The sequence below is a fragment of the Podarcis gaigeae genome (assembly GCF_964106915.1).
Source record: "Podarcis gaigeae genome assembly, chromosome: 5".
In the NCBI taxonomy this organism is placed as follows: Eukaryota; Metazoa; Chordata; class Lepidosauria; order Squamata; family Lacertidae; genus Podarcis; species Podarcis gaigeae.
The window spans coordinates 44,789,255-44,816,352 of NC_139681.1; the positions used below are offsets into that span (position 1 = coordinate 44,789,255).

The 27,098-nt window shown below is 39.4% G+C and overlaps 3 protein-coding genes and 1 long non-coding RNA gene across 16 annotated transcripts in view; 1 reads left to right on the plus strand and 3 right to left on the minus strand.

Annotated features, from left to right (window-relative positions):
- FANK1 (fibronectin type III and ankyrin repeat domains 1) overlaps positions 1–666 on the minus strand; it is a 33,378-nt gene extending 32,712 nt beyond the window's left edge. For 4 of the 6 annotated variants that reach the window (XR_014564943.1, XR_014564944.1, XM_083741475.1 and 1 more), the window contains exon 1: positions 504–605. Coding sequence is in view for 4 of the 6 variants with exons in the window: in XM_083741475.1 (XP_083597601.1) it covers positions 504–573 (70 nt within the window). In the remaining 2 variants the exon portion in view is untranslated. Of the gene's footprint in view, positions 1–503 lie in introns of all 6 variants that reach the window. The other 2 variants (XM_083741477.1, XM_083741476.1) reach the window with 1 other exon arrangement.
- Positions 1–23,804, plus strand: DHX32 (DEAH-box helicase 32 (putative)). 7 transcript variants are annotated; one of them, XM_083741276.1, is made up of 12 exons: positions 1–200; positions 1,810–2,553; positions 5,310–5,503; positions 6,606–6,978; positions 8,532–8,771; positions 10,420–10,516; positions 10,609–10,767; positions 18,437–18,628; positions 19,894–20,043; positions 20,815–21,005; positions 21,331–21,512; positions 23,410–23,804. In XM_083741276.1, exons 2-12 carry the CDS (start codon positions 2,275–2,277, stop codon positions 23,600–23,602), a joined length of 2,250 nt encoding a protein of 749 aa, XP_083597402.1. In that variant the 5' UTR covers positions 1–200; positions 1,810–2,274; the 3' UTR covers positions 23,603–23,804. The 7 variants fall into 7 exon arrangements, with proteins under 7 accessions (XP_083597402.1, XP_083597404.1, XP_083597403.1 ...); XM_083741278.1 differs by lacking the exon at positions 1–200 and adding an exon at positions 304–321; XM_083741277.1 differs by lacking the exon at positions 1–200 and adding an exon at positions 701–823.
- On the minus strand, positions 14,215–18,296 carry LOC310845839. Its single transcript, XR_014564993.1, has 2 exons — positions 18,198–18,296; positions 14,215–14,769 (listed from the first exon to the last, which is right to left on the minus strand). It is a non-coding gene; the product is annotated as an uncharacterized lncRNA (long non-coding RNA).
- The window catches only part of BCCIP (BRCA2 and CDKN1A interacting protein), a gene marked incomplete at its 5' end in the record, with an annotated part of 16,210 nt that continues 8,930 nt past the window's right edge, over positions 19,819–27,098 (minus strand). Inside the window, 3 exons of one of the 2 annotated variants that reach the window (XR_014564946.1) lie at positions 19,819–21,840; positions 21,885–24,181; positions 25,718–25,892. Coding sequence is in view for 1 of the 2 variants with exons in the window: in XM_083741493.1 (XP_083597619.1) it covers positions 24,011–24,181; positions 25,718–25,892 (346 nt within the window). Of the gene's footprint in view, positions 24,182–25,717; positions 25,893–27,098 lie in introns of both variants that reach the window. The other variant, XM_083741493.1, reaches the window with a different exon arrangement.

Here is a 27,098-nt window from a genome sequence, read left to right on the forward strand (position 1 = left end):
TGTTGAGCTGTTTTTGGGGAGGACTGCACAGAGTTTTTTAGTTTCCTCCCCCCGTAACCTTTTGTGCACGATGAGGATCCCGCAATTTACCAGGATCAGCTGGGGATCTACCAACAGGCAGAAACCCAACAAGTTAAGCTTCCCTTTTCACTGAATCTCCATATGCTGAGAAAAATCTGGATCCTTGACTTTTTCTGCAGGTATTGCTAGTGAGGGGAACCTTACCAAAAAAACCACCCACCACCCTATTCTACCTCCTCCCCGTGGGGTCAAATCCTACGGCAAGTGCTCCGTTTAAGGAGGCGGCCTCGGAGCCAAGCGGTAATGAAAAACCAGGAGACATGGTTCATGTCTGGAGGGGGAATGCACTCTGTGCATGCTCAGGTGCATTTTTTGATTTTTAATATTATTTCAAACGCTGTTGAGTCGTGGCTGAAAGAAATGTCTCCCTCCTCATCCCTCACCCCCCCCCGCCCTCTCCGTCTTCGACGAGGTCCTCTCACCCCTCTTCCCTTCCTTCTCAGCCTTCCCGTCTGCTCCGCTACTTTTCTCCTCACCTCCGCCGGCCTCCATGAGCAGCGGCCGGTTGAGATTCCTCCCGCCGGCTGGGCCGCGCCCAGAGTCCCGTTGCCATAGCAACGCCAACGGCCTGGCCCGGAGACCAAACTAGGCCTTGGGATCCCCCGAAGTCGAAACCAAGGGCGGAGAGAGAGAGAGCTCGGAGGGGGGAAAGGCGGCAAGGAGCTGCCCATCGCCACTCTGTCCTCCGCCACCCTGAATTTTGAGAATGAGCTGAGGAAGTAGCAGGAAGGGGCCATGTCAGGTGCAATGCAGGAATAGGGTACGACTCGAATGCACGACTCAGATTAAGAGTCACTTAGGTTAGAGTCACTAGGAAGCCCTGCTGGATTTTAATTTTTTAAAAATTCTTATTTGAAAATGTTTTCAGGAGCAAGAGCAATCCTATGCAAAAGAAGCATGCGGGTGTAAATGAAGCCCGTGTAGTTACAGCAGATTCAAACCCTGTTCAGCAGCAAGGCTGCTGCTGTTCTGCCTTAGCCTGGCAGAGGGGAAATAGGCCTTTCAAATAGTGTGCTATGTTACATTGTCAGGCCACTGGAGCTGAATGGGTTTAGGATCCAGCCTAAGTCCCTTTTGCAGCCACTTTAGCCCAGCCAGAGCCAGCTGTGCCAGGATGAGGCAATTACACCAGCATAACTTCAGCTGAGCTGGATTGGAAATTTAACACTGGCTCAGCTGGGAATTAGCCAGCTAAACCAAATATCTGCTCATCCCAGTGCACTTTGTCTAGGACTGCCCCTTCATCTGTCCTTTATGTGATTTAAACAATAAAGTCTCATTCTCCCATACTGTTTTCTAAATTCTAGAACACTTCAGATTTTACTACAGTCTTTCAAATGTTTGGCCTAAATTTAAAACACGTTTCTAATTACAGTGGTACCTCTGGTTACGTACTTAATTCGTTCCAGAGGTCCGTTTTTAACCTGAAACTGTTCTTAACCTGAAGCACCACTTTAGCTAATGGGGCCTCCCGCTGCTGCCGCACTATTTCTGTTCTCATCCTGAAGCAAAGTTCTTAACCCGAGGTACTATTTCTGGGTTAGAGGAGTCTGTAACCTGAAGCATATGTAACCCAAGGTACCACTGTATACGTTTATATGGTTGCTGCGCAGAGCTGCCTGCTTCCCCTAGTTTTGCACTGCACACCCTGTGGTAAAATCTATTGTAATGGGATTAAGCAACCATGTGACCCTTTTCACAATCAGACACAATAATCTCATCCTGTAGCCTTCTATTCACAATGAATCAGGATGGAGACACGTGTGACAAAGCGGTAACTCAGCAGAATCCTTAATCACCAGACCAGCAAGAGAAGCTGCAGAATACACTGCAAGAAAGCAAACCAACTTCTTACTAATTGGTTTGATCTGGAGGAAAAATACATCAATTCAATATGCAGGAAGTGATTGGTTTCTGCAGAACTGTATCTCCAGGAGTGAATCATTTTAAATGTAGGTGTTTTAGTTTTTAGACGTCTCGCAAATAAACTTTCTGATGAATCAACCTCACGGCCCACAGAGGTGACAAAGAAATAAAGAAGGGAAAGAGAAAACAAACCCTTGGAATATAAACTTTGTGGCACTTTTGGAATATACTGTTTCTGAACTGGGTGACTTTGGTGATTTATTAATGTAAAAGGTTTTCATTGATGTTCTGATACTCATTGCTGGGAATAATACATGAAGGAGAGCTATGGACTACTTTGTTTCTTATTCTGAGAAGCAGTGCTTTTCAGAATTATTTGACTCTTCTGATGGGGAGGAGATGGAAGAGGAAAGGATGGAGAGATATGCAGCAGATTTAGAGATGAATCCTTTTGATGGATTGCCGTTCTCTTCCCGTTACTACAAACTTCTCAAAGAAAGAGAGGAACTTCCAGTCTGGCAAGTGAAATATGCTTTCATGGAAAGTCTGCATCATCATCAGATTGTGATTGTTTCAGGAGATGCCAAAACTGGTAAGAGCTCCCAGGTGAGTGTTTGTAACAAAGGACTTGCAGTATGATATGAATTAATTATATGCAACATTCATATTTTTAAAATAGATCTTGTAATGGACAGAACATTGAACTAAGTTTTTAGGCATGTGATCCTGTATGTTACCACTTATTGAACATCCTAGAATGTAAAACTGTTGCCTGCTTTCAGTGAATGTCCTGTAGTACTCCAATATTGTCAAATGTATTAGGCCAATCAAAATCTCATCTGCACAATATTAATTGCAGTAGGCTTGGGAGTGGTGGTGACAGGAATGGTTTTACTAGGGCTTCAGGATTGAGGTCCTTAAAAAAACAGGACCCATGATCCAGTTCTATACTGCAAGTTTCAATACTTGTTTGGCATGTAGTATACGAGAGATTGCCATTTTAAAACAAAGTTCAAAAGATCAGTACATGAAGTTCATTTCACCATATAGTTTGACAGAATGCACTTCTTATTGCCTATTTGATTATATTATCCAACATTTCATTGTAGGTGGTTGAAAAGACAAGAATTAAAATGTGATATGGTTTTAGAAACAAATTAACCGATAAATGTTGTATTTCATAAAATTTATACACTGCTTGTTTGTTAAAAAATAACCTTATTTTATCTTTACAAAAAGATAAAATAAAAGCAAGAAAAAATATCAAAGCCATACTTCAAAGCATACAAAAATTAAAACATTGTACTTAAACAGATTAATATGTGATCAGATATATAGATAGAGATATAGTGCATGTTTAGAATTTTAACTTTAAATTCCATGAATTTTTTTATCATGTATAAGACAAGCATAATCAATCAGTAATTATTTCCATATGAGCTACATTGAAATCAATCCACTAAGACAAGAAAAGGCAATCTGTTTCCCAAGGGCATCTGCCAGCCTCCTCTACTGGCACAAGGACTTTGAACTTTCATCACCACAAGCATTTCAAAAAGTTAAGAACATTCATTTCTGCTATTAATGTATGACATATATAGGGCCATCTCAGTGACTCCACTATTATGGAATATCTCCCACACACCCAAGGCTCAAATGGACCTCTTCTAGTTAGTAGAGAAGACATTTATATTCCAGCAGACTTATACCTTGCCATACTGTCGATAAAACAGGAGTGAGCTACCGTTTCCAGCATGAGGGCCACATTCCTTCATGGGAAACTTTACTGGAGACCAGAGGCAACAGCGAGCCGAGAAATGGATGCGATTCTTAGCTTTGCAATATAGGCCACATTCTGGTTATACAAAAACCAGAGTGTCCTGAACAATGGGGTACCTGGTGGCAAGTCCCGCTGGAGTACACAATCCCACAGCATATGCTGGCACACAGTCCAGCAGTCTGGCAGGCCAACAGGTCCAAAGTCCAGCCTGGTTCCTGTCTCTGATCCGGGGTCAGGGCACCTGGAGGTCAGTCCCACACAAGTATAGTCCTGAAGAGCACCCTGGGCCATCCATCCAAGCCATGGTCCAACCAACATGGGAAGTAGAGCAGACACAGCACCTCAGCTTTGCTTCCCCTTTGTACTTTGCATGCTGATTGCAGCATCTGGGCTTGATGAGGCACTTGACCCTCACCTGTTCTGAGCCTACTCCAGCTGAGGAATCACACACACCTCAGGGGCTTACTCCCAAAGCCTTTCTCATGAATTGTATAACCACAAGGCAACAGAGGTTTAGGAGGTTTTCTCCTTCCCCAAGATAGGCTACCTTTACAGGCTGGTGAGCCCAATTTCCCTTAACAGCACATGAAGAAAAGTCTTCTTGACCATCGTACCTGCTATTGGCCTCATCTTCAAATGCAGGGGATAGATAAGTCCTTAACTCACTGAGGGTTTAAGACCCATCGGCTACCCTTACCTGGTTTAGCGCGCCAGTTGCAGCTGTTTCCCAGGATGTCACCACTGTCACATGTTGACTGCTACTATGAGCCACAGGTGAGAGCTGAGTTCAGGTTTGGGGACCAAAGATGGACGAACTTCCCCAGAAGAAGCACAATGTGTCCCCACCAGAGATACTGCCCTCCCCTAACATCTAATTCAATCATTTATACAATTATACATGATGGTGCATAAACTGACCCTTTATTAATTTTCCTTTCAAAAGGAAAGAATATCTTTTGTTCCCCTGTTTTATGGCCATGTGGATTACTCCAAGACACTTTCATTGTCTACAGATGTACAACCCCCATGGATTTCCTCTACAAATTCCAGAGTTATGGCAATAAATGCAAACAATCCTTCTGCGTCAAATAAACATTAACATCAGCTGTTGACTTCTTTCTGACAGATGGTCATTTTGTGCTAAAGTGACTGAGCAGAGCCAGGGCTGTAAGCCCAGAAGGAAACACAAACAGGGATTTGGCCCCCCTGACCCTGATCAGAAATGTCCCTCACACTGTTAAACCAAGCAAGGAACCAAAATGCTCAAGTATGATAGGGTTGGTGTCCTTTTCTCCCCAGAGGCCATTCCTGTCACTTCTCTAATATACTCAGGCTAATCTAGTTCAGAACAAGAAATTCCCAGAACTGTCTTTCACTTTATGTTTGACCACTTAACTGACTCAGGGTCTTGACATTTATCCAGGAAAATAATTTCCATTTATTGAACTGTTCAGTTGCTAGTACGCAGACAGCTAGCAAGCAAACAGCAGATGTTCACTTGAGACAGCACATGTAATCAAATAAGCTTGTGTATTCATTTCATAGATGGATTCATTTCTCTCTAACTTTTTTAATATTAAAGGTGCCCCAGTGGTGTGCTGAATATTCTCTTTCCACTCATTTTCAACACGGAACAATTGTGTGCACACAGACACATAAACATACAGCAGTATGGCTGGCATTGCAAGTAGCTGACGAGATGGACGTCAATATTGGTCATGAAGTGGGTTATGTGGTCCCATGTGAGAGCTGCTGTAATAGTGAAACGATCCTGAGGTTTGTGCATTCATATTCAGTCCCTCTAATATGTACAGGTACTCTATATAACCTACATACAAATGTGTAATTCCAGTATGCTCTAGCATCACACACTAGCTAAGAAACAGAGCCTGATACAGTTCTATGAAGATTATGTGACAAAACTATAAAGGTCTTGATCTTCAGTAGTTCTATGTGATAAAGTGAATGGGTTGCATTGAACCAGATACCGAGGTCAAATTGACTTGGGGACAGGGTTATTGTTCCCCATCTTACAAATACGTGTACCTGTGGATCCCTTTAATTAACCAACTTAGATGTGGAAATGTGAAAAAACAAACTACTGCATTTAGGAACATGGTTGTGGATGTAAAAGTTGGCCTAAACCCTACCCTATAGGAGATGCATCATGTTTCTGTGCATGTGATGCACACACATATGTGTACATGTATGGCATACAGCTTTACCCTAGCTTTTGACACTTAAGGTGTATATTTTTGGGACCCATCTTAGTACTTGATTTCCTATTCTGACAAGCTGTTTTTTACTTTTTCTGTTCACAGTCTGGCATGTTAAAACCTACTGCAGTCAGTGGAATTTAGGCTGCGATCCTGTGTTTACTTACTGTGAGTTATCCCTGTTGAACACACTGGGACTTCCTTTTGAGGAAACACACATGGGATTGCTGTGTCTTTCTCATACCAGATATATGCTGAATTATTGCCTCCTCCACATGCAGCTGCTGGGTGACCTTGGGCTAATCACACTTCTCTGAAGTCTCTCAGCCCCACTCACCTCACAGAGTGTTTGTTGTGGGGGAGGAAGGGAAATGGAGAATGTTAGCCGCTTTGAGACTCCTTTGGGTAGTGATAAAGTGGGATATCAAATCCAAACTCTTCTACTCTTCTTCTTGCAGGTATGACAACATAAGCCTGACAGGCTATTCTAATCTGCCATTATTTCTCCGTCCCCACCACGTTAGTGCAATTTTGTTGATATTTTCATTTTGAAGGAAAAACCTGGGCAGATTATGCATAGCCTGAAGAATGTGTGCTGTCTCCTTCAGCTTATGTCATCACCAATTTTGAATAATGATCTTTCTTTCTTTGCATGGCTACAGATACAGTACAGATGACATGCTACAAAGAGAAATGATGTCCAATCCCTTTCTGAGCAATTATGGAATCATCATTTTGGATGATGTGCATGAAAGAACTCTCCCAACAGATGTATTGCTTGGACTCCTTAAAGATGTAGTGATATTAAGACCCGAGCTGAAGCTAATTGTAATTACATCTACTCAGATGTGCACCAAACTACAGACATATTATGGCAGCACATCTCTCATAAGAGTGAAAAGCAGATACCAGGTGGAGGTTGTGTATACCTGTTGCATTCAGAAAGATAATTTCTCTTCTGCTTTAAGACTGCTTTTTGAGATTCATAACTCTAAAGAGAGAGGTGATATTGTGATCTTTCTGGCCTGTGAACAAGTAAGTAAGCCATTTAATGTATCACAGAAAGTATTTGCGTACTTGGGCTTCTATGTTAGGATAAGCAATTTCCGTACCCCCTTTAAAACCTTCTGTAATTAGGCCAATTTTTAAAAAGTACTCATGTTGCACTAAGTCTACAGTTCTATATATACTTACTTGGGAGAAAGTCCCATTGAACTAAGTAGGGTTTACTTCAGAGTAGGCATGCTGATAATTATGCTGTAAGGTAACTGTAGCAAGCTACTTTTAGGAAGATCTAGCAGCAACTCACTTTACTAGGGCTGCTATCTAGGTGGCTTATTCCTCTCACAGAGCTACAATTCTCAAAGTGATTTAACAGTCAATCTCTCTTCCCAGGGAACTATGAGAATTGTACCACTATAAGAAGAATGGGGGTCTCCTAAAACTCCCAGCACCCTTAACAAAGTACAGCTCCCAGGACTCTTTGGGAGAAGCCATTATGGTTTAAAGAGGTCTAAAACTGTTTTCAGTGTATAGTGCAGATGGAGCCCTAGATAGCATATTCTATTATAGTGGGTCTTTAGATTTTCTGGGATCAATACTGCTACTAAGAAATCAAGGTGAATAAACATGTAGGCAAAGCGTTTTGGTCCTGTATGTATCACTTTTACATTAAAAGACTTGGGGGGGGCAGTAGTATTCAAAAGAAATACTTTAAGCCTTTGGAGAGAGAGAAATGCATTTTAAATTGCATTATACTCTTTTCCATATCTTTTGCAAGCAATCATTTTTTATAATGTGAAAGAAGAACGACATAATTTAACAAATACTTTAGAGCTGTTGAATTCCTACACTTTTATGCCTTTAAATTCTCAAACTTAATTTTTCAATTAATGGTTTCTTTAGCATTTTATTGATTTTTATTACCCCCAGAGAGTTCATCTGCCACTGGGGAGAATGCTATAAAGCAAATTTGCAATTCTCCTATATGTTCAATTATTTTAATAGCGATAAAGAAAAATTAGTCACTTTCATATATGGTTTATAGCACTTTTGATAAATTCTAACTAGACTAAGAACATAATAGTAATTTTCAAAGTTAGCAAGATAGAGATTCTTCCAAATTAATTTGTCCTATTTCTGGGAAGTGTATGGAACACACTGATATGGAAAATCAAGGCGCCATGTTATAATTTTTCATTACAGTATTACTGTTCTAGTAGCGTGTTAATATTTTGTTATGGATATTAGAATGTCTTTCTGTAAGATTGGTATAGCCATGATAGACTGTCAAATGGCAGAAATCTGTAAGGAATATGGCACTTAAGCAAATGGAGGAAGGAAGAGAAAGAAGCCCCTTCTTGGGCTGAAATAAATTCCTCAGGAAACAGAATTGCCGCATTACTGTATATGATGTTTCTATGTATGCTTCTGTTACAATTTCCTCAATTTAATCAGCATCATGACTGTTATATTTTTGCCATTAGAGCTTAACATAGAAATAAAATCCATTAAAAAGAGAGAATAGATTCAGAACTGGCACAGTGAGCCTGTTTAATTTTCATGAAAGATGTCTTCACTGCTTCTAGGAAATTGGAAAAGCCTACAAGATTATTCAACAAGAAGGGCCTAATTTAAATCCTGAACTTGGTGAATTGGTCCCTGTTCTTCTCTATCCCAGTGAAAGAGAGAGAATCCTCAAGCCAAATGAAGAAGGGCCTTGCAAAAATTACAGGAGAAGAGTGTTGCTAACTACAAGCTTTGGGGGATCTTTGGTTTGGATTAAAACTGTGGCATTTGTTATAGATGTTGGGATAGAGAAAAGAAAGGTAAGTAAAATAATATTTAATAAATTACCAATGAGGCAACACATGTCTCAAAGGTGAGGTTTCACATACCTGCATAGTTCATTATGGAGTGGATCTTGATATGTACTTGTTTAAAAGGCTGGCATAATTTTCTATTCCCTCCCCCCATGCACAACAGGGATTCACCTGCCTCTTGTCCCCTTCCCCCACCCCCATAGTTCCTTCCACACCCTCAAACTCTGTGCTGCAGCATTGGAAGTCAGCTCAATCAACATTTTTAATTAAAACAGGTTTTCAGTGCAGAGGCCAAATTGTATTTTCATTGATTTTCAAGCTTCATGGTTTTATTTTTGAGAAACGTCAGTCCAGACAAATATACATGTGTGAAGGGATGTCCTTTCTTGAAATAGCCATGCAGTCAATACAGAATTCCACGTGTGCTCTGCTGTGTTTAAAACAAAACAAAACACTGACATGAAAAGAGCTAAGGAATGTTTTTGCAGATTCCATTCTCCATTCACTGAAATGAATGGGGAACTATTCCAGGCGTGGGATCTTGCTGCACATCAGAGCTCCCAGCCTGAACCATTGCTGCTTCCAGATGGGTGGCTGCTAGCCCTGATAAATCATTGCTTTTTCACTGTAAACTACAATTGAGAATGCAATTGACTTTCCCCACAGTATCAGGGATATTGTATATTTTCTCCATGTTTATCCCATCACATTCTATTGTAAGCTCTAAGCAGAATTGCAATTCACTTTCCCCACATTTGGGGTTATTGCACCTGCTTTCTGTGATTATCATGGAATATGAGTTAAGTGTATCAAGCAGTGGTGGGTGTGGGACTGGACAGGAATACAGGAGGAACTCATAGACCTGCTATGCACCCCTTATCTCCCAGTGCTGCCTGTGTCTGTATGATGCAGGTGGCGCTGTAGTCTAAACCACTGAGCTCCTTGAGCTTGACAATCAGAAAGTCACTCTTTCGAATCCCTGTGACGTGGTGAGCTCCCGTTGCTCTGTCCCAGCTCCTGCCAACCTAGCAGTTTGAAAGCATGCCAGTGCAAGTAGATAAATAGGTACTGCTGTTGTGGGAAGATAAATGGCATTTCTGTACGCTCTGGTTTCCATCAAGGTGTTCTGTTGCACCGAAGCGGTTTAGTCATGCTGGCCACATGACCCAGAAAGCTGTCTGTGGACAAATGCCAGCTCTCTCGGCCTGAAAGTGAGATGAGCGTGCAACCCCATAGTCACCTTTGACTGGGCTTAACCATGCAGGGGTCCTTTCCCTTTACCTATATTCACATAGGAAAAGGGGGAGAAAGAGCTATTTTGAGTCTATGGAAGTACTGTGTGTTCAGGCACAGCATCCTCAGTGGACTGGTGTGTTTTATTGAAGAGAATTTCTCCAAGATATGACAGCAAAACTACAACAATCCTGACAGGAACAAGTGGTGTTTCAGTCAATTTATCAAACTGCTTTCACTTTTTCATTTCAAGACAAGTGAAACAATAATAAATATTGTGGAAAGGAAATGAATTTGCAGCCAAGCATTTCATGAAACACAGCGAGAAAAACCTTCTAAGCAAAAACTCAATGCAAATCCATTGCAATCTTGCTCAATCTTTCTTTTTTTCAACACAGTCATGTCTCTCTTGATTTGCAAGGTATACAGTCCTCGAATCAGAACAGATGCTGTTGTGATACAGCCCATTAGCAAAAGCCAAGCTGAGATGCGCAGGCAAATTCTGGGCATGTCTTCAGGTAAGGGGGGCGGAATCATTGTCAGCTTTAAACAACCATGTTTATCACAAGAGAATGTGTTGAAGTAAGGTTGTTGTTGAATTTCTTGGCAGGTAAATGTTTCTGCCTCTACCCTGAAGAATTTACAGATAATGAAGTGAAGCTGCTACCACCGGCCAAAATTCAGGAATCCAACTTGACCAGCATGGTTCTTTTTCTGAAAAGAATGGATATTGCAGGCCTAGGCCACTGTGATTTCATGGATAGGCCAGGTAATACCAAATTGTTATCCATTTTCTTAGCCTTAGTCTGCTGTCTGAACCAGGGCTCATGGTTCAACTCTCTCCTTGCTAACCATAAACTGTAACTAAGGTCTATTCTTATGGTATGTTTGCACACAACCTGTTTATTTTTATCTGCTATACGTGTTCCAGAATGAAAGTTGAGTATTTGGGAGGAATTTTTGGTCAGGAACGCATTAGAAAATTTCCCATATTAACAAATGGGTATTGTCGACTCGATACACTCGCCTAACAAATGATTTCCATGGAACACATTGTGTTCAGGTAGCAGGATCTGCCTATACATACATAGCTACCTAGCACCTGCCTCATTACCTTTAGCATTCCCCTAAATAAATAAAGACATGGATGGATAATATAAGATAGCATGAGCTTCATATAGCACAGATTATGTGACCACAGTGCTTATCAGTTACACCATTAGAATAAAATGGACGCTCACAAATAAGATCATAACCCAAGCTCTGCTAATACTGTGCTTAGGGTGGCAGCTTGATAACTACCATGATCTAACTGTTAAGGTCAAACTTGATGTTACAATAAAGACACAGTGGCCATCAGAAACAGAAGCCATGTGTATAGTATTAGTATTAATTTACAGTGTCTAAGATGTTCTAGGCAATGAACAGAGATTAAAAGACAATCCCTGATCACAATCTAATAGATATGATACAGAAAGGAACGTTGTTGGGGAGGGAAGCAGAAAGCATGCAAATGCCGGCGCTAACAATTGCAGTGATAAAATATTACCAGTATCTGCTTGTAAACAGGTCTTGTTTCTGGTGAAATTCCTGGCTTTTAGCTTTATCCTTTAGCAAGTGCTCTGTGTTTAGCAATTACTAAAGATAACCTGCAATTCAAGCCAATTTTTTATTTAATGGAAATGCCACATTAAACAATAATGTAATCTTCACTTCTACAAAAGATAAAGCCTGACTTTCAGCAAGATGGAGCAATTCATTTAAATAAAACAGCTTTTACAGATCTTTAACAAGTACTTCTTTTGTATTTCCAGATTTATTGCATTTATCACTCTTGTTTTGACCTTAAAAAAAAACCTTTTAAAAAACCATGAAAAAATATGGGAAGGTAACACTTTCCTTCCTGAGGCCTTGTGCTTTCAAAAGGGAGTGAGAAACATCGGTTACTGTTTCCCCTATATAGTGTTGCCTCTCAACATTGTCATTCTAGGCATCTCCTTTGGTATGCTGCACAGAAAGCTTTGTGTCTGCTTTCAGTACTGACTAGGATAATTTAAAGGTGGGTTTTGTATTTTCAGTTTAAAGTGGAAGCAATAATAAAGCAAGGTCAAACTGGGTAGTATCAGCTGTGGAGATGATCACTCAACCTCACAATCCGTTATGTTTTTATTGAAAATACAGAACTCTTAACTGCCATCCAAATATGTGAGGAGTCTCCCTTGAAAATCCATAGCCAATTTCCTTTCTAAGTAAGAATGAGCTATACTTGTTTGGTTGCATTAGGAATGGCCTCAGAAGGAAGTCCCTCCACACTTTGAATACTATGTACAGTTTTGATTGGCTCATCTCAGAAAGGATATTGTAGCTCTGGGAAAGGTCCAGAAAAACTATCGTGATTGGAGCATTTTTCCTATGACAAAAGGCTAAAGCATTTGGGGGCTTTTTAGTTTAGAAAGGATTGCTAACTGGGGACACAATACAGGTTTATAAAATTATGCATGTTCCTCCCTCATAATAGTAGAACTTGGGATCATCAAATTAAATTCTGTAGACTCAGGAAAGATAACTTGTTTCTTCATACATGTAATTAATTTACAAAATCCACTGCCACAATATGTGGTGATATTTACTAGTTAGAAGTGTTTAAAGGGGGATTGGACAATTTGGTGGATAGGGAATATTAATCACTGTGGTTATATTGAACTTCCATGTTCAGAAGCAGTCGTCCACCGAGTACCAATTGCTAGGAAGTAACAGCATACTGTAGTAATTGGAATGTTAAAAAATAATAATAGTAGGTCTGGGGAGACCCAGGATCAAACTCCCATTCAGCCATAAAGCCATCATGCAACCTTTCAGCATAGCCTACCCCACAGGGTTGTTGTGAGGTGAAAACTGGGGGAGAAACATGTACACCATCCTGAACTCTTTCTTGGAAAGAGAGGATATGATTGTAATATAGACATAAAGATGGCTAGTGCCTTCAGGCTCTTCTTGTGTGATTCCAAGCGTTATATAGTTTACTGCTGTGGGAAGCAGAAACTGGACTAGATGGAGGTTCTGAAGTACATTGCCTGAAATGTGCTTCAGTAAGAGACTGAATTTTTCAGGGTGATAATTGCTTAAGATGATTCTCTGGCAGACTTCTCTGCAATGCCATTTTAGAAATACATTATAGTTGCCATTATGCCTTCTGAGTATACTTCATCTTTACTTTGCAGAGAATTGATTCACTCTCAGGATGATTGATTATTTCGCTACTATTTTTTAATCACTTAGTGGTACTGCATTAGATCTATTTTGATTTCTCAGGTACATTCCCTCCATATGGTACTTGTACTTAGGGACTTATCCCCATGACAAAAATCGCTTCACTTGTGAATGGTGTGTGCATCATTCAGCTTTTTGTACATGTATTGTGTACTTGGCAATAGTGGATTTTGTGTGCCAAAAATGATCTGATTCCTTTTTAGAATCTTATTCCATTTTAATGAATGGGGAAACCTTTAGACTTGGGCAGTGCCCCACCCCACCCCACCCCACTTCCTTCCCCCCCTGCAAATTTGAAGGAAGTGGGATGCTTTCATAGTTTGGGGTAGGAAAGAAAGTATAATGTTTAGACCAGTCTCAATCAGCTGAAAGACATGGGGTGATTATAGGCCCACGTGAAAAGGGGTGGGATGACACCCCAGTTCAAGCTATTTGTTTTACTAGACTGGGGTCCTGTTACATCTTTTAACCTAGCCATTTCCTTTTGACTTTATAAGTCTTTTTTTTAGTTATATATAATATGTTCAGAGAGCCCTTATAGGTGAAGAGTGGGACAAAATATATTTAAAATAGATTGGGGTTAACTAACACCATGCTGTCCAGATGTTGTTGGACTCCAGTTCCCATCAACCCTAGCAAGCATGGCCAGAATGGAGTCCAGCAACATCTGGAGGGCCCAATAATTGATTGTGAACCAATTATCCACTTTCTGATCTCTTGACTTATGCCTGATGATGAGTCATATGAGTGAATATGAACAATATCCAATGGCCCCATTTCAAACTGTCCTGAGACAGCTTTCGGTGTATGTGTTCTCTGTTTAAATAATAATGCACATCAACTTGCTAAGAACAGGTTGGAGTGTTGCGTTTGCATAAGCAAAACCTAAATTAGAATCCCCTCTTGGCCATGAAACTCAAAGAGCAATCTTTGAACAGTCACTCTCTCAGCATAAAGTACAGTTTTGCTTTATTTTGAGGTAAGGTTGAACACCAATGATAATAAATACAGAGTAGCACAGCGTAGTAATTCAAAGAAGTGTGATTTACCAAGTGTTGGATTACATTACATTACATTACATTACATTAGAAGTTCTCCATACATGCAGTAGATTAGAAAAGTAGTACCTGGCGGCACTAGTCTTGGATGGGTGCTCCCAAGTCAACTATCCCGCAACATTAGCTTGCCGAGTAGATTAGCTAAGCCAAAACAATAATTTTACAGCTTGCCATTTGCCAGCCAGTGAACCTTCTCTTTGTTTAATGTCCACAAGTCAAAGTGTGTCCCAAGCTACAGCCCATTGGGCTGGCACAGTAAAAGCACACCTGTTTCTGAGGACTATGATTAAAGCTGTTCTTTCTTCATGGCAAGGTATAGAAAAATGCAGACATTTGCAAAGCTGTATAGTATGTTTGTTGTCCCTCAGAGGTTAAGCACCAATGTCCTCAGCATTCAGATGTGAAATTGAGAATTGCTTTGTCCAGATGCTATGGGAAAGAGCCTGGAAAGACCAAAAGGCACATTATCAGACAAATCTTCCTCCTTCCTCCTATGTTTAAAAGTTAGCAAATACAATTCTCTGCTGTAGCACTAGTACACTTTTACCAAGATAGATTTGGGGCTGAACAGCTAAACCATTTTCCTCTCCTTAAAAATGTTGGCCTTTCCAGATTTTCTCTTTAAGGTGGCCATAAGAAATCACCTTGAGCATCAGCTTCCTATTTGCATCATGGGGATAATTGTATTGGCCCACCTTTCATAGCTGCAGAAAGGATTACTGATGATGCCATCCTTCTTTTTTTTTAGTGATTGAACTACTTGGACATAAGATAGTGTGTTTTTTTTCTATGACATCTGTGGCAACTTGTTTAAATGGGAACGTGGAATTTTATAATACAGTGAATAACACTGAATATAGCACTCAAGTGGTTCAAAGTTGCTGCTTCTCTGTGCCTCTTTCTCCTCTTTTCATACTAGTGTCTTGTACAGAGCAACATGATCAGTGATAGGAGAAGCAGCACGATGTCTCTTGCAATGTCTATTTCTGTCTGAATAGAACTTCAGATAATGATGACTAGCTGTTTACTAGTTTCTTTTACAAATTTCACCTGTAAAATTTACATTCTGCTTTGCATAGTAATTATCCCTTTTAAAATGTATTAAAAATCTAACCAGTTGAAGTAGGCAAAGGTATATGTGAAAGGCAGCTCCATTTTGTTTTTATATAATGGAGGGAACAAATGTAGTTGAATATTTTTATATAGCTGATTCCTTTTCAGTGCACTGTGACAGCCCTTGATTCACAAAGCCCTAGGTGGAGCTTGCCTCTTGGCTCCCAGTAACATTGACCTGGTCAGACCAGACGTAATAAAAATGACATTGTATGTTGTTAAAGCCCTATTTTGTAAAGCGCTACATGTCCCTGTCCTTTATTAAGAAAGGCTTTCAGAATTAAACACAGGAGTTGCTTTTGTTTCTCTTATTTATGATGAGCTTTATTTAAACCTGAACAATACCATAAAGAATTCTCAAATGAACCTTTGCCATTTTTACAATGACTTTTTTATTGGCTGCATTTGTGCCTGCAAATGCAGACTAATATCTGAAAACCCTATTCAAGGTTTTCTTTTATTTTATTACTGTTCCTTCACCTGTATAATCTGCATTTATTAACTTGTCCTTTCCAATATAATAAAAAATGAAGCACTTTTTTTTATTATAATGCTGAAGCAAAAGCCTAGAGTCATTCCTGTTTCCCAGTCTCGGAGCAACCAACTTGGAGATATAAAAATGCAAAACAGTAAGACTCCCCAGAGAATAGAATTGGCTGCGGAGCCAGATGCTTCCAAGGACAATAGCCATATATTCAGCTCACAATACAAACTGCTTTATTGATTTATAGAAATTAGTTTACCATGATTCCCTGGTAATTACTTCAAAGGCTCAGTAGCCATTCATGCTGCCCCGCCCCCCTTTTAAATCTTGCATCCCTGTTTTTCTGTCACCGACTCTTGGTTTCTCCCATTCATCAGCTGTTACTTTTCATTTCATGGCTCAGTGATAAAACTCTCAAACTTTCCCCCCCTTAAATATCCAACCTGTTTTCTTCTTCAGTGCTTTGACTTTCTCAAGGACTCGTCTTTTATCGCATTAAAACCTTACAGGCTGGCTAATAAATGTTCTCTTTTCTCTATGATGTGCAGGCAGGGATCTGAATTCTAATAATATTAAATCAGATCTCTAGGCAAACACATGGTATCTTTGCTGAGTATTGTAAGATGGTCAAAAATTCAAGTTGTTTGGCATGCAGCCCATTCCTATGCATTAAATCAGGGATGAGGAACCTGCGGCCCTAAAGTTGCAGGACTCCAACTCCCATCAGCCCCAACCAGCATGGCCAATGAGCAAGGAGGATGAGACAGCAACATCTAGAGTTACCCATCTGCTGCATTAGAATTTAGTCCAGCTGAAGTTTTTAATTATTTTTTCCCCACTGTATCACATTGTAGTTTATTAAAACATTGTTAGCAATTTAAATATTCATACAAATTATTTCTGCATATTTTGAAAATAGTGGTTGCTTTCCATAGATATTGTCGTCATTCCTGTTGAGGTCAGTTGCATCGCATTACTGGGAAATAATTGTTCACTGTTCCTCCATACTTCTGTCATGAATGCCATATTTTCCCTTTCAAACAATTCTTTTATTTAGTGTCCTTCTCCTAAGAAATGCAACACACACACACACACACACACACACACACACACACACACGGTATCAAGGCTAGTCCAGCTGAATTAAATGGGCTTATTGCTAAGTAATTGTGCACATGAATTTTGCAGAAGATTGCAGCCTTTCAGAGAAGCCCAGTGGTCTAACTGTGATGGCTGTCATTATGCTATACCTTACCCTGGTATCACTAGAAGGAATTTAATGCTTTCCTCCAATGTTAGCAATGTATGTGTGCACCAACCAATATGTGGCAATGGCGGGGATGCCATGAGATTGTCTCTTAACCCATTCCATGTATTCTGCCACACACATGGCACTTGTGTGCTGCTAGGAGGAATCCACACCACCACAGGTAGCACAGATTAGGTTTGAAACTCCCTAGGCTGTCCCTCATGCATAGGTTTGGCTCCAGGCAAATGTGGCAAGATAACCTGTTTGCCAGAGAACCCTACAAAAACAAGAGCTGCCATTCCAATCACAATGAATTGGGTAGAATTCTAGGCCAGTGGACAGAAAAGCAACAGAATTCCTGCAGCCACAAGCAGCAGGCATTCCTTCGGACAGTGGCTGGACCAGGCAGAGAGCCTTCCCTGTATTGGCGCCTGCCCTGTGGAACACCCTCCCATCAAAGAAATAAACAACTATCTGACTTTTAGAAAGCAACCCTGTTTAGGGAAGTTTTTAATGTTTGATGTTTTATCATGTTTTTAATATTCTGTTGGGAGCCACCTAGAATGGCTAGGGAAACCCAACCAGATGGGTGGGGTATTATTATTATTATAATTATTATTATTAATAATAGAATAAAGAATATTATTATTTTCCCCCCTGGCATTCCAAATAGCAGATTGCAGGAAAGCACCTTCTGGCCTTTTTTTTTCACTTCCAAGGAAAATGTCAGGACCACAGAAGTAAGGACAACTATCCCAGTCAATATATCTGTCAGCTCGGTCGCCCTCCGTCTAGAAGCAATACTGCACACAAAACCTGTATGTGTCAGCACCCCCTCCCCCTGGAAACACATTGAAGCTCTGCTGTGGAACCAAGTTTTTCCTCGCAAACAATGCAACTAATGCAACCTCTGGAAAGCCTTCCGGTGCTTCTGGGGAAGGCTTGCTCTTTGTTCCAGTGATGAGGCCGAGATAGCCAGAAGTGTCAGCAAGGGTGTGTGTGTGTGTGTGTGTGTGTGTGTGTACCTTTTTGATTACCTAATGGGACCTTGTGCAGAAGCATCATTATCCATATGATCACATTTTTTCCCTGTTTGTTCCCACATTACCGAGTACAGGAGAGAAATTTACCTGAGAAATTAGGCAAAATTTCCTGTAACCTTGTGATAATCAAATACTTAGTTTAATTCGGTCTGTATAGGCATTTCACTGAACAGTGACAGAATGTAACAACCAGTGTAACTAAGCATTTCTCCCCACCCCAGCTCCTGAAAGTCTCATGCAAGCTCTGGAAGATCTGGATTATTTGGCTGCCCTGGACAATGATGGAAATCTTTCAGAATTTGGAATAATAATGTCAGAGTTTCCTGTCGATCCACAGCTCTCAAAGGCTATTTTAGCTTCGTGTGAATTTGACTGTGTGGAAGAAATGCTCACCATTGCTGCCATGGTAACAGGTATTTTCTGAAGCGTTTGTAGCTACTGCTCAGGCCCAGTATAATTATATAGAACTGCTGCCATCAACCATTTATAGGATGATTAGTTGATTCATAGTTTGCCTTTTAACCAACTAAATGAGAAAATTTAAATATTACAAAAACCTCAGTAGTGCCCCTTTGCAACAGTGAAAGACCTTACAGTTTAATTAAAAACTTACTGCTTCATTAATAATTTCATCCTGTATTTTGCTAACACACCTAAATCAGAATAAGCTTGAAAAAAGACAAGAGGTTTGCCCTTAACTCATCACCTCATCAGTTAAATTTGTTCCTTATCAATTAATCAAGCAGAGGTTTCCTTAATTAATCTGCTTATTAAATTGATTAAAGATCAGAGCCAGAAAAATTGCAGTACTCACAATTAATGAAATGTAAATTTTAAAAGGATTCAAGATATTTTTTTGTTTTGCACAGATGTTCAGGATGGGTTATGTCACTTCTTCCACACAATATTTAATGAGAATAAAATTATACAGGCCTATAGAGGCTTGCTCTGCAATATAGTAAAACTCAGGCATTGGTCTTAGTGTAATGATGTAGCAAAAAAGGTTGACACACCAAGCAATGTTGTGCCAATACTCCCATTGTTATGTGTTTATAGCTTTTCTGTCTCATTCTACACATAGTGTATTTAATTACAAATAAATCCCATGGTTTTCTAGAATTGTAGCAACACATTAGGTCTAGTTGTCGCAAATATTCAGTGAAGTGATGAGGACTTCTCTTGACCGTACCACATTAACTGGGAGATACCACAATGGAATTCTTAACTCCCTTTCCCCCCTAAAAATACATAGAAGACTTGTATGTCAGAGAAGCCTGGTTCATCAAGTTTTGCTTGCAGGAATGTTTCCATGGGGAAACATTCAGTCATGTGTGCTCCTATCTACAACATGAGGTCAAAGCTATGTATTATGGGGGGAATATCCAGACATTGCCAACTCAGCATTTCTCCCCAGAATGTAAGCCTGGACAAAAAAATGGTTTTGGTGCCATTGCTTTAGTTGAAAACACTGCCACTCTTTCAGGGGTATTTTCAGACCCATTGTGGCAGTCAAAATGGAGAGGATGAGAGTGAACCATAGGTTTTGCTGAAGGACCAAAGAGTGAGGGCAACATTATAACGGGGAAAATTATTACACAGGATACATTGTGCATATAGTAAGCTTTATTTCACCGTATCAGCTTGTTTTCATTTCTCTCTCTTTCCTTTTGAACACAAGCTCCTAGTTGCTTTTTAAACCCACCACAGGGAACAGAAGAGATTGCAGTCGCTTGCTGGCAAAAATTCTTGCATCCTGCTGGAGATCATTTTACCCTTATCAATGTCTACAGGGCTTACAAGGAAGCTAGGACAAGCTCCACAGGCCTGTGTAAGTGTGTGTCAAATATTTTAATTACACTTTAAAAATTCATCCTGAAATGCTTCTGAACAATTATTCCAGCTTTCACTTATATAGGACCTATAAGCTAACAGACTATTTTATTTTTATTTAATAATAAAAAAGAGCAAAAGGAACAGGGAAAGAAGCAATGTGAACAATGAGAATAGGCAGCAGTCCTCTTCAGGCATTCATATTCAGCATTAAGCAAATACGAGGGGGGCAAATCCATGGGAATGACTGTGCTAGCTCTGCCACTGGCATTGTTTGGGAGGGTGACTGAAGCAGGGAGCCTTCTCCTCTTTTTGTGGAGGCTCTTGCATATTTTAAGAACCCTGAGTCTTCAACTCATGGAGGACAATGAGGACCATGAGGAGAGAGCTCACCCTTTCCATCGGCTCCTTTTGTTTCATACTTCCCTTCCTATGGAATGCCTGAAGAGGGCTAGCAATGGATTCCAATTTTAAAATGGTAAATTAAATAGTCTAACGTAAAAAATGCATACTTAGAAGTCAGTTCCATTAAGTTCACTGGGACATATCCCCAGATAAGTGTGTATATGACTGTAGCCTTTATCCTGAAAAAAGGGTTATTCTGCCAGGTAAAATCTTCATAATTAGATCTGGCATAACAGAATAACCTCTTTTCAGGATGAAAGCTGCAGTCCTGTACAAATTTATTTGGGAATAAGTCCCTTTGAGTGTAATGGAACTGGATTCTCTAGCAAAAACAAACACAATTTTACCTTTTTTTCCCTCGCAGACCGTAGTACTGAAAAGTGGTGTCAAGAGTATTTTCTGAACTGCTCTGCACTAAGAATGGCGGAAGCTATCAGAGCTGAATTGGATGACATTATGAAACGAATTGAACTCCCAATTTCAGCACCTGCTTTTGGATTGAAAGAAAATGCACTGAGGATAAAGAAAGCACTCTTGTCTGGTTACTTTATGCAAGTAAGGAAACCAAATGGATAGCTTCATCTAAGTTTATTAATGTTACGGAAAAGCTGAATTTAATCAAAATACTTTGCTTTCATTTGTACTGTATTGACATAATGCTCTGCCCCTTTGATTCCTATCCCCCAATTTGTTTTAATTCTATAGCTTACTCTTCAGTCCTCTTACAATTCATTTAGAGCTGTAAAATTAATTTGTGTACAACAGAACCATTCTTGGATCGTATTTTGGTATTTAATGGATAACTGAATGCAGGTAATACACTGCAGTAGGCATAAGTCCAGGTAAATTACATGTCATTTATTGACTTTTCATGTTCTAGATAGCTCGTGATGTTGATGGTGCTGGAAACTATTTAATGTTGTCACACAGGCAAGTAGCCCAGCTTCACCCTCTGTCAATATACTGCAACTCTGCAAGGATCCCAGAGTGGGTTATGTTCCATGAATTCAGTATTGCTGAAAACAACTCTCTAAAAATCATCTCAGCGATATCACCTGATCTGTGAGTAAGAGGAAGTTGGAATTTAGGTTTTCCTTCATGTTTGTAGCATACAACTTCCATTTAAGAGCACAACCCAACATTACACAGCTTGCTTCCTGGGAAAATTGGAGAGACAGGAGGGGTGGGTGATCTCTGCCTTTAGCTTCCAGCAGTAAGATACATTTGTGTGTGTGTGTTTTTAAGCTGGCACCCCACCACCCACATCGATACTGTCAGTGTTGAAAGGTCTCCTAGCACTTTTCTTATTTTAAGCAGGTTATGACCACAGGGAACTGCCTTATATTGAGTCAGACTATTAGTCCATCTAGCTCAGTGTTGTCAGTGCAGACTGTGTTTCATACAAGTGTCTTTCTTAGTCCTACCTGGAGATGCCCTGTATTTCATGTGGGATTTTCTGCATACAAAGTGTGTGCTCTAACATTTCTGCAGAGTTTGGATATTTGGTAGCTACCTGTTCCATAATTTTGATTTGGTGGAAATAGTATAACTCGTGCTGAAAGTTATTTTATGGGAGGTATTTCAAATATCATTAGGATACTTTCACTGAATTATAGAAATCCAACTAACAATCTCATGGAAGTGTACAATAGTTCTATCAGCATTCTGAAAGTGTATTAAAGGAGGCAAGGAAGTGAAATGTTTTAAAGTTTTTAAATCTCACCATTTCACAATTAATTTTATCTGCAGGGCTAGCATGATCCTATTATCCAAATAAATGCAGAATCAATGCATAATGGATTTACTCATTTTGGGACCATTAGCTCAAGCTATGCTCCCAGTCTCCCATTCAAGCAAAATCCCAGTAATGAAGTACTACCTGACAAGCTCTACATTAGTTGTCCAGAAATAGCCATTGGGCAAATCATTTTAACTTCACTGTTTGCTTGGTGGCATAGATAAATAACTTTTTTTTTTAAGAGGAAACAAAGTGCAGGCAATAGTAGCATGTTCTCATTGACTTCATACTGAGAATTTGTTTCTGTGCAGATGGTTTGAGCTTGCAGCCCAGCATGGCTGAACTTCAGAAGTGCTTTCTATTAAATAAATAAGTACATTTTGGTTAAAAGCATTTCACTTACTGAACCATGGATACGGGAGTAAAGTTTTAATTAGAAATTTAAAAATGAAATGTTTAGCCTTCAGCTATTTCAGTCCTATGTCACTACTTGGTCTGATGTACCTGCTCAAGCAGGTAGTAAGTTCAAACTGATACAATGCAATCCCCCTTTTAGTAAGATAGACTGAAAAAAATGGGTGATAGACAATGTTAAGACTAGTATGAAATTAATGGACAAGTTAACCCTGAGCATATCTATTCCTCTGTGTCCTGGCACACAGAAACAATACACAGATGTGAAATCAAAGTTAAACAAAATTCATGTTATATATTGAATCAGGAGCATGAACAACTAATAATTCCACACATGTGTGGCTAGCGATGACTGAATTTATTTGAAATGCTATAATGCACATAGTAGCAGGAAACCATTCCTTTTCCCCAAACTACTAAAATAGATAAAAACTGTGCCCTTCTACAGTTTCCCTAAATTTAAATAGGTTATGCATTGAAGCTTCAGGTAGAATTTGCAAAGGGTATACTCATATCCAGGACTATGTTATATTTTGATTGCAGTTTGCAACACCTGGAACTACTAGCACTCCAAGGACAAACAGAACATATTAATTTGTAAAGAAACTGTATAATCTTATATGTACACTTTACCTGGAATATATAATTTGGAACCGATTCCAGCTATGCAGCTCTATATTTAATGCATCAAAATGTTCCTGCCTGTAAGCATTTGCTGCATGAGTCATAAAACAGTCATAGAAAATATTGAAAAATTGCCTTCTTAAAAAAAATAAACCCTCACTTGTTTATTCTGTTTCTTAACAGATTTGTGGAGCTGGCACCTCAATACTATTTTAGTAATCTGCCTGCCAGTGAGAGCAAGGCTATTCTGCAGGAAGAAATCAATCATTTATCACCCATTTCAACAACAGGCAAGGAAGAAAAAACAAACAGCAAAGATAAAGAATATAAAAAATATCCTGAAACACCTGCCGAACAGCGATGCATTATTCAATAAGTTTGCTATCCCAAATTGTGTTGAAGTATATAACCTCTATGTACAATATATTCCCAACACCAGCTTTTATATGACATGAGAAATGATTTTAAAACAGAACAAAATCGCAGGAGTTTTTTGTTATTATCTTTGGTAACATGGAAACAACCTACAGTAAGTTAGAAAAGTGTTCAACAATTATTACATGATTACTGTTTTGAGGTTTTTTTTATTGCACTTGTAATCCTGATGTTTCAAAATGGCAATTCTCTGCCAATAAGAACAAGTTGTGTAGGTGATGTACTTTATGAGGATATAAAGGAGATCCTGAAATAATGCAGAATTGGTATGGAAAATTTCTAGACACCACTGTAAAGTCGAATAACTTTTACAGGGGGACTTCACAAAACCGTTAGCACAGAGAGTGGTTCAGACAGAAAGATATTCTTTGAGTTTATCCATGATGGCATTCATCTTGTCAGCAGGGATTACCATCACAGTTCGTAAAGGTTTCATGGGTACATCTTCAAAAGACCATCTGCCTCCCAAACATGAGTCGCTTTCCTCTTCTACTGAGTAACTGAACTTCAGAAGCGATTTCTAAAACAAAATAAGCAAACTCGTTAAAAGCATTTGAATTGCCGTATTTCTGCTTCCTTTTAAAAAAGAATTAAGAGTATGTATATAACTTACAATGTCTACAAAGAAGGCCAGGTAAAGTCATTTTAATAAGACACAGTGGTAACCAAAGATTTGATGTCCTGTTATGGAACTTGGTGTGCAATGTTTCATAAACTTGCATACCAAATTAAGACTTGCTTGAATGCTTCTACATAGTATGCAGAGATGAATGCTGAGAAAGGTCACTGCACACCCTAGAGGAGACTCTGGAAACATATAATGAACCAGTAGGCTGAACCAAGGGAAAATAGCATCATGTTAAGATGTAGCCTTGGACAACTCTTTTTTTTCAGATAATTCCCATATTCTGTTTTAAAAGCACATGGTATGCCTACCTGATCATGCAAATAAATAGGATGTATGTAAATTATATTATTTCTTCATTATGTCACTCAATTTTAAAGTGTTCTAAACCACATTTTAGTTTTCAGAAGGCATTATGACAAGGACTGATACAATGTCATGAGAAGTTTAAAAACATGAGAAATCAATATATAAATGTACACATATGGTGGCAACCCCTGAAAACTGGAACATACAAAGGAAACTGCATCTTCAAATCTCTACAAGCAGGACTAATTATTATTTTTTTAAAAATCAGGCATTGCAATTGTCTTTAACTTTTATGTATAGACTGCCTTTCCATTTACATCACACTCAAAGCAGTTTACAGCAATGTACAATATGGCCATGAACTTATTATGTCTGGTCTGCTTGAATATAACTGCAGTGCTAGGCTAGGCTAATCTGGGATATGCCTGGGGAGAAAAGAGTATCTTTGTATAAACAACAGATTGAACTACTGAATGTGTGTACAAGTGCTTCCGGGGCCAAAAGAATATTTTCTGAAATCTGGCAGATCATCAGGCAATTAATGAAAAACACTACTCCCTGTATTAAGTCAAGTGGGACACTGCATGCAAATAATGAGGAAGTTTAAAAGGGTAGGGAGAGGATGGGGCAGGGAAGCATTACAAAAAAACAAAAACAACCCTAGCCTCCACCCCTGAAATCAACAGGCAAGATCTGCACACAGAAATATGCCTGACAGCAGACTGCAGCACCCAAGCTATACTTCTGCTAGCCAGACACAAGTCCTTGTGACTAGAGTTAGCAAAACCAAATTCATTCCCCATTCAGCACCAAGGACAGCTTCAATGCAGGCCATTCCGAGCAAAGCTGCTGCTGCAGCAGTGGTGGCAGCAATTGAACCTGGAGCTGACTCCATTGAATCAGGATGCATGAACTGGGGTGCAAGAGCAATGGAGATCTTTTGTCATTGTTTTCCCTGCCCCCTTTCCAGCACTGTGGGCATTATCTATGCTGAACAATTTGCCTTGACCACGTTCAATAGCTGCTACACACTAGAAAGAAAAACAGCCTCAAATCTTTTAGGTTCCTCAGTATACATCAAAATACACTAAAAAAAGTTGAGCAACAACAAAGAAGTCTCACCTCATAAAAGAATTCTTCCTCAGCATTTGAAAACATCAGTTCTTCTTTCTGGTGGCTGCTGCTTCCCTTTTTTCTGATATTACTCTTCTTATTAGTAAAAGTTTTGCTAATTAGAAGATAGAAGTAGCATTTTCCACAAGGTTTGTTTGTTTTTTGAGCTTCAATTAGTTCTTTCCTAGAAATAAACACATATTTACACCAAAAATTTCTTCATGCTTCAGTCAAACCTATGCACAACTGCAGGAAAGATCAATCGGAAAACACTTCTATTGTGTCCAGACCTCACTCGAGATTCACATATTTTCAGCCCAATCCTCAAATAAAGATTCCTGCTTTGCCACAACAGTGCTTTCTCATGTGCCAACACAATCCTCAGAAGTGTGCATAAACACACTGTTCTACCATCTCTTAAGAGGTGAGCGAAAACATTCTGAGCAACAAATGCTCCTGTTGTTGTTAAAATATAAAAGGAAACTAGGATTATGCATCTTTTTCTCCTTCCTCTTCTTCACACTGCCTCTCTTCATCTTACTCCACAGCAAAAAAAGCTGCTTCGTTGAAACTGAAGACTTGTCCTTCATGAGCCCTGCAGACCTATGGTCCCCCAGGAGAATTTATAATCTGCTTAGGGGAATAATTGTGAAATTAAATATTTCTGTTCCACTCTCTTTTTTACATGTAAGGGCATTAAGGAAGATCACCTAACGTTCCAGAAACAAAGCTGGTGGTTACTGGGCAAAACACTGGCCTAGTTCACCCAACATGCTAAATCAAATTCTGGCTTAGCTAGACCACAAATGCCTGGAGAGAGGTTTGCACGAACTCTACTAAGCAAGGTTTGATTTAGTATATGGCCCAAACTGTGCTGAAGCTCTCTCTACATGAACCAAAGCTGTGGGCACTTCCAGTTCTATAAACCATAGCTTATTGGACCAGGAATATGTCTGTCCTACACTCCTTGCTCCCAGTTTTTATGAATATTTAATATTCCTTAAATCCAGTGTTCTGTGATGTCTGAATCAGGAAACTGGTGTAACAACAACAAACAAACAAGGTCATGAAACCAGGGGGAAAGAGCAAATTATTCTACTGCCAGAACTATTTAAAATCTTTACAAACAACTACAGATTCTTCTCTGAATTCTTGGCATCAGCTTTGCTAAAACTGCTTACTGATCTCTGATTATGCATCTCACTTATCAGCCTTAATTCTTAAAATAAATATCCAGAGTTTAGTCAAAAGTTCAGAAATTTAAACAAATTTCTGTAACCAATCTGCCAGGAACAGAAAACACTATAATAAAAGATAAATGGTTAGAATGTAGCTGTTTTTAGTGAGTGTTCTCCAAGCGACAGCACAACTCTCAAAACAATTCACAGAA

Bases quoted from the DNA above. Each gene is read 5' to 3' on its own strand.
- DHX32 (XM_083741276.1), top strand. From the start codon at position 2,275: ATGGACTACTTTGTTTCTTATTCTGAGAAGCAGTGCTTTTCAGAATTA. The intron at 8,772-10,419 runs GTAAGTAAAATA...TTGATTTGCAAG, and splicing joins TTGGGATAGAGAAAAGAAAG to GTATACAGTCCTCGAATCAG. The intron at 21,006-21,330 runs GTAAGGAAACCA...TTCATGTTCTAG, and splicing joins TGTCTGGTTACTTTATGCAA to ATAGCTCGTGATGTTGATGG.